This window comes from Gigantopelta aegis, chromosome 14, assembly GCF_016097555.1.
Source record: "Gigantopelta aegis isolate Gae_Host chromosome 14, Gae_host_genome, whole genome shotgun sequence".
Taxonomy (NCBI): Eukaryota; Metazoa; Mollusca; class Gastropoda; order Neomphalida; family Peltospiridae; genus Gigantopelta; species Gigantopelta aegis.
In genome coordinates this window covers 48417325-48438695 of record NC_054712.1, presented here as the reverse complement: position 1 = coordinate 48438695, position 21371 = coordinate 48417325, and the positions used below count along the sequence as shown (strand labels likewise).

The 21371-nt window shown below is 37.2% G+C and overlaps 1 protein-coding gene across 1 annotated transcript in view; it reads right to left on the bottom strand.

Annotated features, from left to right (window-relative positions):
* The window catches only part of LOC121389316 (E3 ubiquitin-protein ligase RNF31-like), a 66231-nt gene that overhangs the window by 33366 nt on the left and 11494 nt on the right, over positions 1-21371 (bottom strand). The window contains exons 7-12 of the mRNA XM_041520912.1: positions 19763-19985; positions 9038-9086; positions 4653-6372; positions 3093-3379; positions 2692-2844; positions 657-923 (exon numbers count right to left, since the gene is read on the bottom strand). Coding sequence (XP_041376846.1) covers positions 657-923; positions 2692-2844; positions 3093-3379; positions 4653-6372; positions 9038-9086; positions 19763-19985 — 2699 coding nt within the window. The remainder of the gene's footprint in view (positions 1-656; positions 924-2691; positions 2845-3092; positions 3380-4652; positions 6373-9037; positions 9087-19762; positions 19986-21371) is intronic.

Genomic DNA, 21371 nt, shown 5'->3' with positions numbered 1-21371 from the left:
TGGGGCACACCCCCATATTCCATGTATTAATTTTCTTAAGAAAGTGTGCCCTTGTAATTTCGTAGTATTTTATATTAATGAAATAATTACACTTTGAATCATAAAAATTTAACATGATAATTATTTATGTGCATGCAAGTATGAACCACAGAACCGCTTTACACACTTTTGTATGAACGGCTTCTGATAAAATGTGTAATGCTGTTCACTGTTCAAACATACACTAAGGTGCATTTTCGTGGGGGGAGGATAATAAAACATGTCAAAACATTAATCCAGTTTACAATAATTGATCATAAGTGGGGAGCAGATAAAAAGTGTAATGCTGTTCACACAGTGTGTACAGTTGTTCAGTGTTTCATATTTGCATGAACGTGAAAAATTATCATGTTCAATCTATAAGTAAAAGCAGCTTTATGCTTGGCACACCCCTACCGATCAACGCTGACGTGACAGTCATGTCGGCAATAATCAGTAAATGTGTGCAGGCCAAAGATGCGACAATCATTTCTAATCTCCAGTTTTGCCCCGACTAGACAGTCACATCGGCTGATGTGTGCAGGTGCACATTTTCACACTACATGCAGCCCACCAGTCGAGTTAGTGTTAGTTGGTAAGTGTGTGCCAAGCTTTAGGCTATAGATGTAAATAAGTACTTTGAAGAGCTGCACGAGGTCGGCTCCGTCCAGCTGCATCTGTTTGGTGAGCCGCTGTTCGTTGATGTGCTGCATCTTCTCCTCGAAACTCGCTTGTCTCCCCTGGAGAGAGTCGCTCACTTGTCTCCCCTGGAGAGAGTCGCTCGCTTGTCTCCCCTGGAGAGAGTCGCTACCACTGGAGCCGGGACTAGCATTGGCAGCCTGCCACTCCGACCCTTCCGTCTCCATCTTTGAACACGGGTCAGATTTCTGGTACAGCTCAGTTTTCTAGGGAAAATGTAAACATAACACCGTATTAAACACATACTCCCTTTAATGTTGCTCTTTTTTTTTGTTCTTTACAATAAGAATAAAGAAAATAAATATGAAAATATATATATCTGGGGTGGGAGCTCCTTTTCCCCAGTCTGTGACTGATTCTCAACCTTTGAGACCTAAATTATTTTTGAAAAAACGCGTGTTTCCTGGTCCTACTTCCTGTTATTTTTCTCGGTCCGAAACATCTGTCCATTTCTATTACTGGAAAAAATTATACCATTAGTTGTTTGCAAAATTTACCAAGTCACAAACATACACCAAGGTGCATTTTTGTGGGGGATAATAAAACATGTAAAAACATTAATCCAGTTTACAATAACTGATCATATGGGGGAACAGAAAACAAATTGTTTTAGAATGTTAACCAACCTCAAAATAAAATTATATTTAAACCATTTAAGCAAAGAGAATAAAATCCTACAGAATCACCTGGAATAAAATAATTGAATAATAATTATGATAGTTGTGATGTGTACTGAGCACAGCTTGAACCATATGTATCCCAGTGGTAAAGCGCTCACTTAATACATGGTCGGTCTAGGATCCATCCCCATCAGTGGTTCCATTGGCCTATTTCTCATTGGAGCCAGTGCACCATGAATGGTATATCAAAGGCTGTGGTATGAGCTGTCCTGTCTGTGGGATGGTGCATGTAAAAGATCCCTTGCTACTAATGGAAAAATTAAGCAGCTTTCCTCTCTAAGACTATATGTCAAAATTACCAAATGTTTGACATCCAATAGGTGATGATTAATAGATCAATGTGCTCTAGTGGTGTCGTTAAACAAACCAAACTTTAACTCGAGCCTTAACTGGCTACAAGGATGAAAGTAAACTGAAATAACGATTTACCTGTAGAGTAGGAAACAGTTTCTTGTTGGGAAGTAAACTGAAATAACGATTTACCTGTAGAGTAGGTGACAGTTTCTTGTTGGTAAGTAAACTGAAATAACGATTTACCTGTAGAGTAGGCAACAGTTTCTTGTTGGGAAGTAAACTGAAATAACGATTTACCTGTAGAGTAGGTGACAGTTTCTTGTTGGGAAGTAAACTGAAATAACGATTTACCTGTAGAGTAGGCAACAGTTTCTTGTTGGGAAGTAAACTGAAATAACGATTTACCTGTAGAGTAGGAGACAGTTTCTTGTTGGGAAGTAAACCTGAAATAACGATTTACCTGTAGAGTAGGTGACAGTTTCTTGTTGGGAAGTAAACTGAAATAACGATTTACCTGTAGAGTAGGAGACAGTTTCTTGTTGGGAAGTAAACTGAAATAACGATTTACCTGTAGAGTAGGAGACAGTTTCTTGTTGGTAAGTAAACTGAAATAACGATTTACCTGTAGAGTAGGAGACAGTTTCTTGTTGGTAAGTAAACTGAAATAACGATTTACCTGTAGAGTAGGTGACAGTTTCTTGTTGGTAAATAAACTGAAATAACGATTTACCTGTAGAGTAGGTGACAGTTTCTTGTTGGTAAGTAAACTGAAATAACGATTTACCTGTAGAGTAGGTGACAGTTTCTTGTTGGGAAGTAAACTGAAATAACGATTTACCTGTAGAGTAGGAGACAGTTTCTTGTTGGGAAGTAAACTGAAATAACGATTTACCTGTAGAGTAGGCAACAGTTTCTTGTTGGGAAGTAAACTGAAATAACGATTTACCTGTAGAGTAGGCAACAGTTTCTTGTTGGGAAGTAAACTGAAATAATGATTTACCTGTAGAGTAGGCAATAGTTTCTTGTTGGGTAATTCTCGTTCATTGTCATCTGATTTGCTTCGAACATTCTTTTCCTGCTTTTTCTTCTCAGCAGCCTCTTGCTGCAGGGTCTTCTGAAACTTCTCATGAGCCGCCTGTTTTTCGTAGTAAATCTGAACAGGAAGCAATTCCAAGTGACACATGCTCAACATGTTAACCATGAGATTTTTTTACAGACAAATTTTGGTACTTTACCATGGCTATATCTGGCTGGGCAGAAAAATTGTGCCAAATTATCTATTAAAGTTAAAATCTACAATTATTTTCTATCAAATGATTTCAGCAAAATAAAATAAAATTTGCCTGTTAGTTTTAAAATTTAGAAGTTTTGCAAAGAGAACATTGCCACGACAACACACACCTGATCGTGGATTTCTGCAATCTTCCTGCCAATCTGAACGACAGCTGTCTCTTCGTTGTCTTCTGGATCACCTGCACCTGCACCTGCGCCTGCGCCTGCACCGGCACCTTCTGTTTGGTCGTTAACGAACTCGGGCGTGTCGCTCGTCTTGTGACACATCTGACAGACCCTTGTGCCAGGTTCGTTGATCAATGTGCAGTGCTCACAGTGCCAACTCCTCTGAAAACCAGTCAAACTCTCCGGCACTGTCGGTTGCTGTGGAAATGACCGGGCAGCTTGTGATGTATCTGGTGATGAAAAAAAAAAAAAAAAAAAAATTCCTTGGTGTTATTGTTACAATCGGATTTGAGGGTAATATATTGTCAACCAGCTGTAGTTCCTTTTCTTAATTTGTTTTTGCAAATATTGTTAAACTGATCAGTAGGAACAAATATTTGATGCGTTAGAAAAGTTTCAAAGGTGATATTTTTAAAGTAAGTACCTGTATGTCCAACTGAACAAAAGCAGTGTATGAATATGTAAATAGGCTCTTGAGCAATCCCCCAAAATTCCGTCATGTTAATGCAGGGCTTCTAGATTATGGTAGCCCCACTCCCATGGCTAGTGATATTCAGTGTTGGGCTAGTAAATAGCTACTATTATCATGCCTGACGGCTGGTGAAAAAAAGTTGTCAAATGCTGCATTTAAGTCTATTTTGTTAATATGAATATCCTGGCTCCACTCCTGTCTCCCCAATCTTAAAGTGTTTTTAAGCTCTATCTCCTTCAGGTGACATATCTGATTATTACTGTTAGTAAAATTGTATATACTTTAAAGTAAAGTTGGGCTAGTGGATTTTTAACTGTGGCTAGTAAATTTTTAAAATTACTGATCCCATGGCTAGTGGATTTTTAACTGTGGCTAGTAAATTTTTAAAATTACTGATCCCATGGCTAGTGGATTTTTAACTGTGGCTAGTAAATTTTTAAAATTACTGATCCCATGGCTAGTGGATTTTTAACTGTGGCTAGTAAATTTTTAAAATTACTGATCCCATGGCTAGTGGATTTTTAACTGTGGCTAGTAAATGTTTAAAATTACTGATCCCATGGCTAGTGGATTTGATAAACATTCTAAAAGCCCTGGTTACTGCTGGTTTTAGTGTCACAGATGGATTAAAAACTCAGTATTCCAGTCTGTAAAATGAAATGAGCTGTCTTTTCCAGTTCTCCTCTGTCACCATAGAGTTTGGTTTGTATGATTGCTTCAAATGGATTTGATTCTAAGCTAATAAAATTTCGCTTTATATGCAGATTGAATTAGAACATCGTTTTAAAAATGATCACAGATATTAAAGAACTACCATCTTCATTAGCGTTTTACACCATGGACCCGTTTTCCCTACTCAAAAGAAAAATTTAATAATAAATATTATACAATGTTTTGGGGAAGAATTTTCCAAGAGGTTAAGTTATGCCTAGGACACACATGTTTCAATGTTTGATGAATGTTAGTATGTGTGAAGAGGGTAGCAGATTAATTTGTGTAATTACAAGAGAAAAAGACCACCACCAACTAACCTCCACCACCTCGTATGTCTGCCTGCATACACAGACCTGCAGATCCCTGTTGCTTGTCACCCACCATCGCCTGTGTTGCTGACACAGACTGACCTGCAGTAGCCTCGGATGCAGGAATAACGTGTTGTGCAACATTCGACACTGGATCCTGCTGACCTGTGCCGCCAGAACTGTATCCGGACACAGTGGGAGAAACTATGGGAGTCCACACTTCCGAAACCGGAGAGCTGGCAGCTTGAGAAGAACTTAGGTTAGCTTGAGAGTATTCCGAAGCACTGGCTGGGATCCGGTTGTCCATTTGTGACCCACTGGGAAGCATCTGCTGCTGGTAATGCCGATGCTGACTGTAGGCCTGCGTCAGATGCCTCGGCACACTGGGATACTGAGCTGTCAGGTTTGTAGCTGTCTGGGCAGGCATCTGGTGTGGTACACGCATCTGGTGGGGAACAGGCATCTGATTGGGAGCAGGCATCTGATAGGGAACAGTCATCTGTTGGGAAAGATGCATCTGATTGGGGGCAGGCATCTGATGGGGACCAGGTGTCTGATGAGAGCCAGGCATCATCTGCTGTTGGAGATTGTATCCGCCTGCTGGCTGAAGAGTAGCCGAGTGGTATCCCACGGATGAGTGATACATACTCTCAGGGTCAGAAATTTCAGAGGATCTTCTCGCAGCTACCTCCGATGTCATAACCATGCCTGGAGAATGTGCTCTGGGAAACGACTGCATAGGACTGGTCGCCATGGCACTGGTGGAACTGCTCGTGGACATCACAGACGGTGGATAGAAGACACCTTGTGATTCGCTGATCTCAGATCTGCCAGGCATCATCCGATCCATCTCCTCCTTGTACTTCTGGAGACTCAGTTTCTCTCTCATCAACATTCCTTTCTTCCTGTTCAGGGTGCTGAATTCAGGACTTTCGAGGAAGTTTTCGTCTTCCTCAACAACTCTCGTCAGGTCACCTTCAATCTCCTCCATTTCTTCATCCAGCGTCATGATATTTATCTCACACTTGGCTCGTCTCTTTTCCAGGTCCGGGATGGCCATCACCTTGGCCAGAAGCTTCGATGTCAAGCCTCCTGAAGCCGCGGCAGACTTGGTTCTTCGCAAACCGTACGCCGATTCTCCCTGGAAGGACTGCGCGGCCGCAGAGCTGGATCGCTGAAGGGCACTCTGTAGATGCTGCTGCTGTTGCTGTGCTGCTGCCCCAGCCGCCGACAAAACTGGTTCAGAGCTACTCTTAGCATGACTCACATTCACAGCCACATGTGGGTGGTGATCCTGGTACTGATCCAATGTCTGAAATTCTCTGTCGTATGGCTGCGTGTATGCAGCAGATGATGGAACTGCAGAGGAAACCTCGGCGTTTGCCATTGGTGAAACACCCGACACAGATGGCGGCGTAGGATGGTTGTTAGAATTGGTGTTGGCATTGGAAACGGGTATCTCCGGAGGAAGGAACACCGACTGGTAGTGAGTCGGAAGAGTGGGAGCTGCGCACATCTGAGGTTTGAGTCGCCGGTCAGGAATTTCCGGTTTCGGACCGGGCCGGACTGGCGGCCTGTTCTGATAGCCTGCAGATCCCACTGTAGAAAAGTTTGGGTCTAGCAACGATCTGGGATCGAGAGATCCGTCAGTGCTTTTCAGAACCAAACAATCCAAGTTGGGCAAGTTGGCTGGAGCTACTGTAGAGGCTGTCGTACTCTGTGTTGAGGACTAAATAAAAAAGAAAAGAATGAACAGTCACTTCAAACATTTAATGTTTACAAGGAAGGAAATGGTTTATTTAACGACGCACTCAACACATTTTATTTACGATTATATGTCGTCGGACGACACTGATATTGAGAGAGGAAACCCACTGTCGCCACTTCATGGGCTATTCTTTTCGATTAGCAGCGAGGGATCTTTTATATGCATCATCCCATAGACAGGATAGCACATACCACAGCCTTTGATGTACCAGTCGTGGTGCACTGGCTTAAGCGAGAAATAGCCCAATGGGCCCACTGACGGGGATTGATCCCAAACCGACTGCGCATCAAGCGAGCGCTTTACCACTGGGCTACGTTAATGTTTATAAAGTTTAGTTTGGTTTATAGGCTAAATGAAGAGAAACACATACACAGAATTGCAGTTATTTCAAACATTTAACATTCACAAAGTTTAAACATTGGTCGGTTGGCTAGTTGAAGAGAAAGGAACAAAATTATGGATGTTACAAATATTTGATGTTCACCAAGTTTGAAGTTTGGTTTGAAGGCTAGAAGATAACGAATTACATCAATTTCAAGTATTTAGTGTCCACAAAGTTATGTACTATGAAACTCCTCTAAACTGGACCCCTTTGGGTCCAAGTAAAAAGTCTGGTTTTAAGAGGTATCCAGTTTAGAGAGGTTCTCTATTGCACAAAGTCACATATATTTAAAAAGGGACCAAGAAGTTTGTTTTGTCTAACGACACCACTAGAGCACACTGATTTATTAATCATTGGCTATTGGATGTCAAACATTTGGTAATTCTGACATATAGTCTTAGAGAGGAAACCCGCTACATTTTTCCATTTAGTAGCAAGGGATCTTTAATATGCACAATACCACAGACAGGATAGTACATACCACAACCTTAGATATACCAGCTGGAGCAAGAAATAGCCCAATGGGCCAACGAATGGGGATCGATCCTAGACTGACCCCGCACCAAGTGGGCACTTTACCACTGGGCTATGTATTTCCCGCCCCTTGTAGGCTATATGAAGAGAATTTTTTTTAGAAACAATTATGATAATTACAAAATTAAAAGTATTTAATCTTAACATTTGAGCCCACATCAACAAAAAAAGAAGAAGATTGATTGTTAATATTGCAAACTGGAGTATTAAAGAAATGGACTTGAAAAAAATCACCCAGTTAGTCATGTATGTCGCTATGGCAACATAAACAAACTACTGAAACTGTAATTTCAATGGATATGTTCAACAGAAGCAATTAAAACACAACTCTCAGACTGAGTATATACCAGCATAAAATTAATAACATTTTCCACATTGTGATGATGAATTTCAATGGGAAAAGTGATTTATTATTATTTTTTTTTTTTAAACAATAGTCTGATTAAGGGGAAATTCACTGTTATCAACTTTTTCAAAAGTGTACAAACCATACAGGGGTGGAAATTGGCTGAAATGTCTGCCGGATATTACGTCTAGCAACAGGCCTTTGAGATCTGAATATTTACGTAAACCATTTATCGGTTACACAAAAAAATAAATTCAGGTAACCCATTTTCTTTTTGCATAACCTGTTATGTCCATGTAAATAATGTCCCAAATTTAATGTGCGGACGGAAAATAGGTTATGCTAAATTAGATTTGTGTGAACAATGCGTAATTTTTTTTTTGCCAGCCTGAATCAAAACCTGCCATGAATAACTCAAACTGATGTGTGAATATAAATGTAAAATAATTGCTGGTTAAAAACCCACACCTCTACCAAAGAAAGAAATGTTTTATTTAACGACGTACTCAACACATTTTATTTACGGTTATATGGCATCAGACATATGGTTAAGGACCACACAGGTATTGAGAAAGGAAACCTGCTGTCACTACTTCACGGGCTACTCTTTTCGATTAGCGGCAAGGGATCTTTTATATGCACCATCCCATGGCCTTTGATATACCTTCTTTTTTTTCTTTTTTTTTTTTATATACCAGTCGTGGTGCACTGGCTGGGACGAGAAATAGCCCAATGGGCCCACCGATAGGAAAGTCTCTACCAGACCATTGTGATGATGATGGCCAACAACCACTTTTCAAAAACCAGTTGGGATGGCAGTATTTCAACCACTGCCATACAGCAGGGAGTGGATTAAGATCAGGCCGGGTACTTATAAAACTTATAAAAAGTCCAGATTCAATCTTTAATGACATCACATGCATACAATTTGTATGGCGTTGTCATGACATTACTGTCTCAGACTCTGTTAGAGTCTCGAGTCTAGACTCTAAAAAGTTTTATAAGCACCAGGCCTGCATATAGTAATAAAAGAAAACCAAAACGTTTTACAACACAGTCCTTTAGAAAATAGAAATGTCTGACGATAGATTTTACTAGGGTAGCATATGGTTTGTTTGGTCATGAAAATGTTGATAGCAATGTATTAGCAGAGGCATCAGAAGATGACAATGGGGCTGTGGGCTGGAGCAGCTAAATATGAACTTGATTTTCAACCGGGGGTGGGGGTGAGGGGGTGGAAGAGAGAAGAGGGGGTCAATGCATTATCTTCAGAGTTGGGGCAGGGGGCAATGACTCTCTCCCCCACCTATGGATATTTATGAATGGCCAAAAACCAAAACAAATATCATGGTTTATATACATACTGCACATGCTGTAGTAGTTGACAATTTTGGACCGTCCGTCGTATTAGATCTGAAAAGATACAAACAAACTTTACGAAATTTCATGTTAAATACATTTAATAATCATCCCGTGAGACCCATCTGTGGAACAAACATTACTTTCTCATCGAAACAGTAGAAAACCTGTGCTTATAAAACTTAAAGTATTCAGACAAAAGGCAAGACTTTAACAAAGCCTGAAGTCTAGGCTTAAATTGTTTGATAAATATGGGGTTTGGTATATCAATGTTTAAAGTAGATACTGTACTCCAGGGCCATACCCTGATCAAAATCTGGGGGGGGGGGGGGGGGGGGGGGGGGGGGGTGGGGCTTAGCGGCGGCACTACTTTTTATAAACAAATGAAACACTATAAAAATTAAACCCTGAGATATGTATGCTATTTTCTGGAGTAAAAAAATAAAAAGTTAGATTCTCATGGGGAAACTGTCCCCCCCCCCCCCCCCTACCCCCCAGAGGGTAAGGTCCTGTACTCTCCTTTATTACCGACATGGTTTGTAATAAATGGTTCCATAAATATTGTATTTTCTCATGGTAACTTTATGGCATGGGTCATAACAATACATTGAATACTATCAATGAACATTTTGTCGTCACTAGACAGTACAGCAGCTGCAAGCTTGCGACAGTTGCTGTTTGAAAAATTGACACCATTCAGCATCTTTGTAAGTGACCATGTTGAATTATATTAATATACTGATTGTGTAGCAATTACAATCATACAGTAATGTTTGTAATAAATCATAGTTTGTGAAGTTGCTGATTTATGATGGGGTTGGTTTTTTCCCATATATATATATATTAAACAAAAGTTGCTTAATGAATTTAAACTTTTAACTTTATGATGAACGTTTTACTTTTCGTTTCTTTTTTAACAGTTGGGGACTATTTTTAATGCATGTATGATTAAATGAGTTTGTTTATAGAGGTCAAGAATGAAAGATTGCTTTAAGTTTACAAATATTTTGCTTTTGTAATCAAGTGGGCAAGAAATAGAATCAATAACTATTGTGAGGTGTAGACAAGGCAATTCCAACTTGCAGGACAAAATGTTAAGCTTGGTAAAACTCAGCCCTCACAAAAAATATTTTGTCTCATGAGTTGGAACTACCTCTTCTCCCATCCCTAGCCATGCAAGACAGACCCATTCCACGATGTCAGCCCATGTGGAATAAGCCTGTCTTGCATGGGCTATGACATCATTACCTTTAACATTGGGAGTATTATGGCATTGGTAATATATTATGACGTCATATTAATTTTATAAAAAATATTTTAATATTAAAACCCTCATTATAAAAGCTATCTTGTTAATTTGTAGTGTTAAATTTTACTTAACACATGAAACTGACATGGAAAATATGATAGTGTGGTTTATTTATGATAAAATGGTCAAACAAAGAAGTTACTTTTCCAGCCATCTTTGTTTGTTCGTGTAAAATAATGGTTTATTTATCGAATGGATGGGAGAAAAAGACTCCATCATATGCGCTTATGTGGGATAGAAAAGGCCTCGTCCCGGGTTGAATTTTCCACCGCCTCAGGTGTACTTTTTCTATCCCATATGACCACACATGATGAAGTCTATTAATCTAAAATATATATTATATTCTTTTAACCTTGCACATAGTTTTAGGCTGTCGTTTGTAAACTTACCAAATGCGAATTTAAGATTAATGTAGTTAATTATATATTTCATTAGTACCACTAATATGCGCTGTTGACTGACTACTTTTGACACAGCTGCCTCTAATTGTATTTCATATTTATGTTATAAAGGCTTAAGGAAATACAAAATTACAGCTTTATTTGTTTCCCAAACATGGTGTATGAGATGGATCCTTATTGAGGTATCTGAAGGAATTTGATGAAGTTCTGATTTCTGCATAAGCACTGTATATGTATCAGCATAAAATAAAGTTTGAGAAACCAATCTTCTATCAATTTTCACAATAAAATGTTGCAAATTTATTACAGTTGATAACATTGTTTCAGCAAATTTTGAAATTAATTTTTTGGCGTGGGAAGCAATCTTTTCTTCTCAAACTTAAATTTGGAAGCAGAGGTTAAAAACTGACGAGCAGTTCTAGAAATTAATATCAAAATTTTACTTTTTAACATCACTGTAGAAGACTCTTTGAGACAAACATGGACAAAAAGTTACTGTATATCACTGTGTGTTAGCCGAGTCTGAATAATAAGCCGACCCCATAGTTTGCCCCTCAATATCTGGTACCGTACAAAAATGATGGTATGATATATAAGACAACTCAATTTTTATGTAGTTGAAACAGGCAAAAATATAGATATATCTGATTGAGATGTCGGTCTCGTGCAACAGTGAATCACGAGAATTTGTTTTGGTGAACTGACCAAAGTACAATATACAAAAACTATTTTAATAAAGATTTCAAGATAGCTAAAAAAGAATAAAGGTCTATAAAAATCCTGTAATGTGGGATAACATTGTTCTATTCTTTTATTTCTCAGTTGAATCGATCACATGGACATCGCTAGCTGATAAATGTAGTTTCACTTTTATACGGCAGTGTAAATATTATTTAACACCCATGATAGATAATTGCAATGATGAACACCACCTCTTCCGTTCTTTTATAAGTGGTGATATATCTCTAATAAAACATAGTTTTTATTAATATATTAGGAATTGCAGAATCAACAATGACAGTAAGTAAAAATCATCAGTTCTTTGATTGTGTGTATCAAACAATCAAATGGACACTGGTATGGGACTTCAAAGAGGCTGTTAAAAAATACTGGTTATATAATGCAACAGTACGATGTTGAAGCCTAGACTGACTGACGAGATTTCGTTAGTATCGTATTTCCGTACACACCAATATTTTGTTATATTTTCTTAGATATTTTTTACTGACTACGTGTATCTCCAGACAGTATTTAGAGGCTTGAGAAGTCGGCTAATATACAGCGATATACGGTATGATTTATATTATTGCTCCTAAACATGAGGAACTATGGATATATGTGGATTACTGTAAAAAAAATTAAATAAAAAGCAGAAGTTGTTTGTGAATCCGATTACCAGAAAGCATATTGTGCATTCTGAGCAGTATTTGCAGCTTGCCCCCTATCAAATTCAAGACCTGTTTTAGAATGTGCTAAATATAACTCTGTCTATTCTGGATAAGCAGAATCCCACTTTGAAAAAATATACTGAATATTTCATTTGCAAACTCCCATACATCATTGTGAAAATGTCTTCGGTGCAAGTGAAAGCTAGGAAGAAGTGATTAAGCATGAGAAAAGTAGCTAAAGGTTTGAAGACAAAATTCACCTTTTAGGTTCTGTTATTCCCTGGGATAAAGTCTGCATTCCGGACGACCCAGGTACAGCACTGGGATTTAATCTGTCTAAAACTTTCCTTCTATAAGTAGTAGCAAAAGAAACAAAGACCTAATAAATTTAGATGATATAGAAATCCCAGTAAACATTTTATTAACTCAGAAAGAATTTGAACCAGTTACCAGATTGGCTTTCATTATTATTCTCATTTCTTTTTCTTTTAGGGTTCATAGCCTTAAAGACCAAACAAATTCAAAGACTTTCAAAGACTTTTACCTACCATTTTCAAAGACTTCAAAGACTTTTACACAGTGGTCAAAGACAAAAGAATGCGATAAAAATACCAAATCAGTTTCTTTACATTGCTATCTATAGCAAGAAATTGGGCTTTTTTTCTTTCTTTTTCTTTCAGGGTTCATAACCTTAAATACCAAACAAATTCAATGACTTTGACAGACTTTTACCTACCATTTTCAAAGACTTCAAAGACTTTTACACAGTGGTCAAAGACAATAGAATGTGCGAAAAAACCCAAATCAGTTTGATTATGTTGCTATCTATAGCAAGAAATTGGGCTTTTTCACATGCATCATGACAGGTTAAACCTTGTAACTGGAAAATATCAAGTGCATGCAGCTGTAAAAGAATTGTGTTATGATGTAACTACATTAGCAGAAAGAAGGTCAGAGTATTGATGCTGATTGAGAAAAATTAACAATAAAATAAAAGAATGAACACAATACGAGAATATTTTTTTTCAAATTCAATGACTTTCAAGGAAATTAAAGACCACTATGAACCCTGTCTTTTATTCCACTATCCCCTTTCCTGTCTCTCCTATCTATTTTACTTCTTTCACTTTCCACCTCAACATGCTAGTCCTTGTCTATTCAATCACGACATGCATGCATCTTGTAGCTGTCTGTGCCACATGCCTGCTATTTTTCTTCAGCTTTTGCTCTGGGCTTAGTCTGACCACTTCGGAAAACATTACAACTAACTGATTATTTTCACTGCAGTGAGTGTTAGATCAGCCGACCAACTTTCCAGAATTTTCCGAAAAATCCGGAATTTTCATCACGTACTCAGAATTTCAGAACTGATGTAAAATATCCGGACTTTTTTTCAAATTCACTCGAAAAATTTTTTTAAGCAACTAATTCTTATTGCATTCTACATTGATAGAATTAAATATCTTTATCACTCATTTCAACTTGAGCTCTGTTTTGTCTAGTTCTGTGCCATTACCAAGGTCGCGGGTGTGTGGCTATTGTCAACAGCCAACCAATGAAAATGTTGAATAAACTGAAGCCATATATGAAAATTGTCTGTCTTCTTTTTTATACTCGAATAGTTTATGTATTCATTGTAAAGTTATTTTAAATATCATAGACTTACGTTCCTACGGGGCAGGCATAGGTTTTATGGCGAGGTATGCAATTTTGTCACCGTGGATGAAAGCATGAATATATAACAGAATCAGATGTGCCTGTATCATATACAAATTTTGAAAAAGCAGAAACGTTAAACAATTATTTTCTATCAATTTCATCAGTTGATGATGCAAATATTGCACTTCCAAGTTTTGGACAACATTGCAGGGAATTTTTGGAAACCTTGACAATAACCACTGAAGAAATAATAGACATTATTAAAATAGTAGCTCCTAATAAAGCAAGTGGCCCAGATGAAATAAGCCATAAACTACTAAAACGTATTGCCAATTCCATTTCGATTCTTCTTCAATTGCTCTTTAATAAATCACTGATCTCAGCAGAATTCCCTACCAATTGGAAAATTGCCCACATAAAACCACTTTTCAAAAAAGGAGATAGAAGTTCACCAACAAATTACAGACCTATATCATTAATAAGTTGTGTTGGAAAACTATTTGAGAGAATAGTGTTTAAACACCTGTATAATTATTTCACATTCAATAATCTACTTTATAAGTATCAGTGTGCCTACCGACCCAACCACAACACCGTGTACCAATTAATTGAATTGTATAATATAAGTTGTAGAAGCATCACGAGGGGTATATGGCTTTTTATGTACCCTCTATGTGTTCTTTTACCCCGAGCCGAAGGCGAGGGGGTAAAAGAGCACACAGAAGGTACATCAAAAGCCATATACCCCGGCTGTAAAAGTGTAACCAGGCTATTTGCCGATGATACAAGTATTGGAATATCGTCAAATGACATTTCAATTATAGAACGCGATCTAAACATTAATTTGTTGAAACTTTATGAATGGTCAAACAAATGGTTAGTTACCTTTAACCCGAATAAAACGAATGTATTATTGTTTTCTCTATCCAAATTAATTAATAAACCATGTCTTGTATTTGGTGACACAACTTTAAACAAATCAAAAATGCATAAACATTTAGGTTTAACTTTAGCAGATGATGCAAAATGGTCTAATCATATTCTAAATGTATGCACATCAGCATCGGTAATGATCTCAGTATTAAGGAAATACAGACTGTTATTAAATCGTCAAACTCTAATGCGAATATACAGTACTTTTATTCGTCCCATCCTAGAATATGCTTCAGAGGTCTGGGATGGCTGTTCCCAATTAAACGCAGATAATTTAGAAAAGGTACAACTAGAAGCTGCAAGGGTAATCACTGGCATGCCTAAATTTGCTTCACGTAATTCGCTATATATTGAAACCGGTCTTACAACACTTAGTGAAAGGAGAAAAAAAAAAAAAATGTGTACGATGTTTAAAATAATAAAAGGAATGACTCCCGATTTCTTAACTAATTGTATTCCACAAAGATTAGAAGAAAGGGTTCCTTATATGTTAAGAAATCGGGAGGACAGAACCTGCTTATTAAAATCATCATTTATTTATTCAGCAATTGATTTATGGAATAATTTAAGCCCAGCAATTAAAAAGTGTGAAACAATATCGTCTTTCAAAAAAGCAGTAACACCAGTGGTAAATAAAGTTCCATATTATTTTGGAAATTCTGAATCGCTTTTTTTCCAAAAAGACCGACGGTTATCAGTGTGTGGAATGCCTTTGTTTTTTAAAAATAATTTAAAATGTTTGATTCATGTGCACACTAGACCCAGGATGGAACTCCCAGAATTCCCATTGTGAAATGGAATCTACATTTGGAAACGGAATTGCGATTTACCGCGAAGTTAAAAAGAAAAAAAAGAAGCTATTTTACTATTGCCACACGCTGTAAACCTGATGATTCACCCGTGTGCAGTACTATTGGCAAACACTAGACTGAATTATGTGCTTCACGGAAAACCAAATGGTCACATTGAGAACCAATCAAATACTTTGCGAACATTAGCGAAATGTTTGCTGGCTGAACTTGGGGCCGGTGTACTGCTTAGTCTGTTGCGCCTGCGCAGATAGGACAGGGTTTTTTTTTTCCAGGAGTAAGTTTAGCCAGCGGTTTGTTGCTAAAGCTTGTCTTGGAAGACAGATTTTTATGTTACACATTAAACCAAATGACCATTTCGGGAACCAGTCAAAATATGTTTGCAAACGTTTAGCAAAAAACGGCTGTTTGAACGTTGCAATGTTACTTTATTTCCACTGTGTCATGCACATACTTCAATTTGCAGACGACGTTAGACTGTCAAAGTGATGATAAAATAAATGTTTACGTTTTGTGAACCCTAAGCCCCGTTGAATAAAGCAGTGCACTTAATTGTTGGACAATCATGCTTTATGCAGTTATTATAATTGTAGCCTTTGCTCCTGATATGATTTTTCGCTACTGATATGATCACTTTAAGTAACCTAAAGTCCGAACCGAATTGTTAATCCATTACAGTGACAAATATTCCACATACGAGACTGTAACGATGTCGCAAGTATCGACTTCGCCGAGATAGCATAGGGCAGTTTTCTGCCGTCTGCCATTTAGTTTTTTTATCGAATACTCTTCAAGAGGCGTGAAAGCCTCCAAAGTATGTGACATAATTAATATAAAATCAATGATCTCTAGTGGTATCTTTAAACAAACAAAAAATACTAATAAAAACATGAATATGACGTCATCACATTTGCTTTTATATTATAACATGTTAAGAAGTTGTTACATTAAATGATATCCTTTCACCCCTCTTGGAGATTATTCCATAAAAAGTCAAAATGGCAGCCGGCACAAAATTACATGCTTTTTGCCCTATGCTATATCAGCGAAGTTGATATAGGTGATATGGTTATCCGTGTTATTGTAATGGTTTTTTCAAGATTTCTGTCTGGACAAAATTGTTAACAATTTGGTTCGGACTTTAGTAAGATGAGACAACTTGTAAACTTAGTCACCCAGTCAGATTTCTTGGTTTTTCATATTGTCTGAACCTGAAGCAACTAGAGTGGTCAGAGTGAGACAGTTTCTTTCAGACACACCTTTGACACAACTTGTCACTGTTTTGTCTGTAGCTCTCGATAAACCCCCAACTCCTACTCTGTCAGTTCCAACGCCTACTAGTACTTCGTTTTGCAACCGCTGGTTATATGGTAGAAGCACATTAAGCGATGCCAATAATAAAGAAATATTTACTTATGTTCAAACATATATTAAAAAACCCTCATTGTTTTGATTAATAAAGTATTATTTAAATTACCATAAGGATTATTTATAAATGTGATAGCGAATTTAACTGCACGTGATGTACTATTTGTGTAATCTGTTGTATCATATTTGTTTTTCTTTCCTTCACATTCTTTTGTATATAATACATTTCCTTACACTGGTTATCATTGAATGTATACATGTAGTTTATATTTACAGCTATGTAATATAGGTCGCCAAGTATATTGTATGAATATAGAAGAGGGCCTCGTAAGTTGTCAAACTTGTGCCCAATTCTTTTGTTCTTTGTACAATAAAATATGTTTGCAATCAACAGAAGAACGCTATGATCATACAAAAAAACCCAAACCCAAACCCCTAACCGGCAATTGTCTTCTTTTCATTGGCTTTCACATGCAACATTTGATTAAATAACATTTGGCCACAACTAATCAATTATATGACACATCAATGACATTAATATACATACCGATATTATTTTATTCAAGTTAAATAATAACGAGATTTGTTTTTCTGTACACTGGCTTCCCAAAGTGTTACTGTAAAAACGGCAGCCAGTCTTAATGTGGGTAGCAGACGTTTCATCCACAAATCAGTTCGCCACAAATCAGTTCGACCCACTACATGCATATGATGAAATAGTGCATATGTGCAGGGGATAATATTTCAAAATCTGAGGTAACCGGAAGTCAGTTATGTGAATTATATTTGCGTAACCTGTGTATTATTTTTTTTCGGTTACCTCAAAGTTACATTGAAATTATATTTTAAATACATAATTTTTTGCTCAAACATAAGTTAAAACAAAATACAACAGAAAACGTTTTTATAAAACAGTTTCTTTAATGTTTGCAAATCGAAAGAAGTGACTTGTAGATGTTTCTTTTGTTTTCATACGATCGTAGCGTTGTAGATTATTTATTATTATTATTATTTTATTATTATTATTCACCACTTGCCATCAGGATCACAAAAAGTAATTTTTAGTTGCCCGAATCTAAAAACCACTGTCCTCGGGCATCGGGCCACCGTATTCTAGAACCTCTGTGCAGCTTGCGGAAGTTAACACTATTGTAAAAGGACTAAATATCAGCCCAGTACTGAAACAAAATAGATACATTTGGAGGAAAAATGCCCATTCCCTGGTGCATGATTAGACTAATAATTTTCTTTTATAAATAACAAATAAAGGCTACCATTTTTCACTGATATGTAAAATTTAGTATACAGCAGATTGAAAAAAAACCCCACCAAAAACCCAAACAATAAATGTTCAGTTCCTCTGAATTATAAAACAGGCTACTCATTGGTGCATGATTAGGTTAATAAAAATAAATCTTATAATAACATAAAAAGACCACAATTTAACAGATATTTTGTGGTGGCGATGCTACTTTCACTTTATCGCTGGTACTTCTATACTACAGTGACGTTCCAAATGTTTGTTATTTAAAGCTCATTGTGCAATGTTAGTATTTTTCAGCTTTTGTGACATTTTTCCATTTTTGTTTACATTAAAACCGTTTTCAACCTTTGTAAAATTATAGGGAATCCATTTCTACATATATTCCTTTAGAGATAGAATAGCAGCAGATAATTTAGGCGCTTCAGCGGTCCGTGCACATTTCTTTAAAACATTTGGCTCGACTCTATACTGAGCCTTCAGTCTCAAGTTACAACCATTGCAATATACCCTTGTCTACTGGTTTGCCGCGCATCAAGTATCTAAAAATCAGTCTAAAACATTTGTCAGAATATTAGTAGTATGTCTGCGTGAACAAACTTCCTGTAATCGTGAAGTCTGCAAGTTTTAATTTCTGAATGTCTACAGGTCACGACGTAACCAATTTGTGGTTCGCGTAAATTTAATTTTGCATAACCGACATGCGAACAGAACGGCGGTTCACGTGAAATACTGTGTCCTGTATGTGGCAATGTATCTAATAATAACATTGATCCCAAGTTTGTTTGTCACTTTATTGCTAATCTGTAGGTGGGAGTCTTAAACTGTAATAGAATATTTGCTAATAAAGTTGGGGGTTTTGTGTATGAACTTGTTGATGATTTTTGGTGTGTGTAGGTGTGTGTGTGTGTGTGTGTGTCTTTTTATGAGTAAGTTCCAGTTCACATATAAATAATGATATACTCATTTGTATTGTCATTTTGCAAATATATGTCAAACATAACATTTTTCGCACTGTTTAAAATTACTTTTATAAAAATGACGTTTTCGTGTGCTGTAAATTATTGTTTTGAAAAGGGTGTTCGCGCGCAATAAAAAATAAAATATCCGAAAATTCCGGAAAAATATTTCCATTAAGTTGGTCTACTAATAAGATACTGTTACTCATCCCAGCCAGAATATTTTAGCTATTCGCTAAAGCTACATGCTACTGCTTCAAAAGACGTACCAAGAATAATGTAGACAAGTGTTAGAAAAGTTTGTTTTGTTTAACAACACCACTAAAGCAGATTGATTTCTTAATCATCGGCTCTTGGATGTCAAACATTTGGTAATTGCGACATACAGTCTTAGAGAGGAAACCCGCTACATTTTTCCATTAGTAGCAAGGGATCTTTTATATGCACCATCCCACAGACAGGATAGCACATACCATGGCCTTTTATATACGTCGTGGCTGGAACGTGCAATAGCCCAATGGGTCCACCAATGGGGATCGATCACAAACCGACCGCGCATCAAGTGAGCACTTTACCACTGGGCTACGTCCCGCCCCACAAACGTAAGACGACACACAATGCTGCGTGTCAGAGAAACGCTCACCTCTTAACGGCTGTGTTGGACGGTAAGGCTTTGATCCCGTACGGGCCCTGGATGTTGATGTTCGACGGAACCTCGGGCGACCGTTCCAGTAGGACGGGTGTGCGACTGTGCGACTGCCTCTTCGGGTGCCGGTGCCACATCTCGTCGCAGTTCGCACACAGGTGTTTGTCATCACAGACCCCACACCGAATCGTGGACTCCTTCTCCGCACAGATGTCACACGCTGTCACAAAACAAGCACAAAGATTAACTACAATGTATCATTCACGCATTGTACGAAACAGATATAATAATAATAATTAGCACCCATATAGTTAAACATATTGTAGTTCACATGAAAGTGTTACATCCCACTAGAACCTAAAGTGGGACATAACATCTCCACGTCATATGAATGGTGTTGTACAACCGGAACGGAAACCAGTCAACTGAGTTTATTGATATAAATTAAAATCAATTACGGGTAATAAAACATATTTACGATGTAATTTTAGTCATAGCTGCAAATTCAGGCCAGTTGTTTTGTAAATAAGATATTTTTTAAGTTTTAATTGTGGCAACAAAAATACTTCTCACTTGCCAAGCACTATTACAATTATTATCATACTTGTTAAGCACGGCTTGTGATATATCACAATTATTATGATAATATATTGTTTTGCACAGTATGTGATATGTTACAATTATAGAATATTACACAAGCTTTCATTTCTTATCATGTTTATGTCCTGAGTGAAATAATGTTTAATTGTCACTAGCTTTAGCAAGTGTCAGTGGAAATTATTTCATAAGGGACATAAACATGATATGAAATGTAGTGCTGCAACGATAAACCGGTATACCGGTATACCGCGATAATTGATCAGCTCGATACGAACCGCGGTACAGTTTTGCGTATCGCGATTTTTATACGCTATTTTTTTTCCTTGTATTTTATTTGACTTGAAATAGGCAAATAAACAAACAAAAACCACATCATTTTATTAATTGGTGGTGACAGGAAGTGTAACTATCACGTTAAGCGTAGTCGGCTTACTTGTTGGCATATGAAGTGATAGGTCGGTTATACTTGGTTCTGACTTCTAAACAAAACGTATTTAATGTCCATTGAAAATAACCAGTTAACGATAATTACAAATAAATGTTTTGTTACTTACACATTATCATTCATTGTTCATTTACGTTGGAATACGGCTACGGCTATCATCTTCAAAGAAATAAACCAACAAGTGAGAATCACACTTCGCTGTTTTTCACTGAACTCGGAATACTTCAGCCGATCGTTCAAAATACCTCGGCTAATAACCTCGGCTCTGGTTTGGTCGATCTGCCGAAACATAGCGACTCAATACGTACATTTCTGTGTTAAGCGAGCAGCAACGGAAAAGCCCGATAGTAAGGATTTCCGAATGTGACAATTTATAAATAGTTTGACACCGTCACACCGGTGTTCTAGTAGACAAGTATTGTGTTAAAAAATTAAAATATGGCCTAAAACATTTAGCCTGACAGCTGAAACTAATAAAAATCATTAAAAAGTTATGCCTTATGTTTTCATTAAAAAAAAGACCCAACCCATAAATATTAAATTTAAATAATATCAACTATA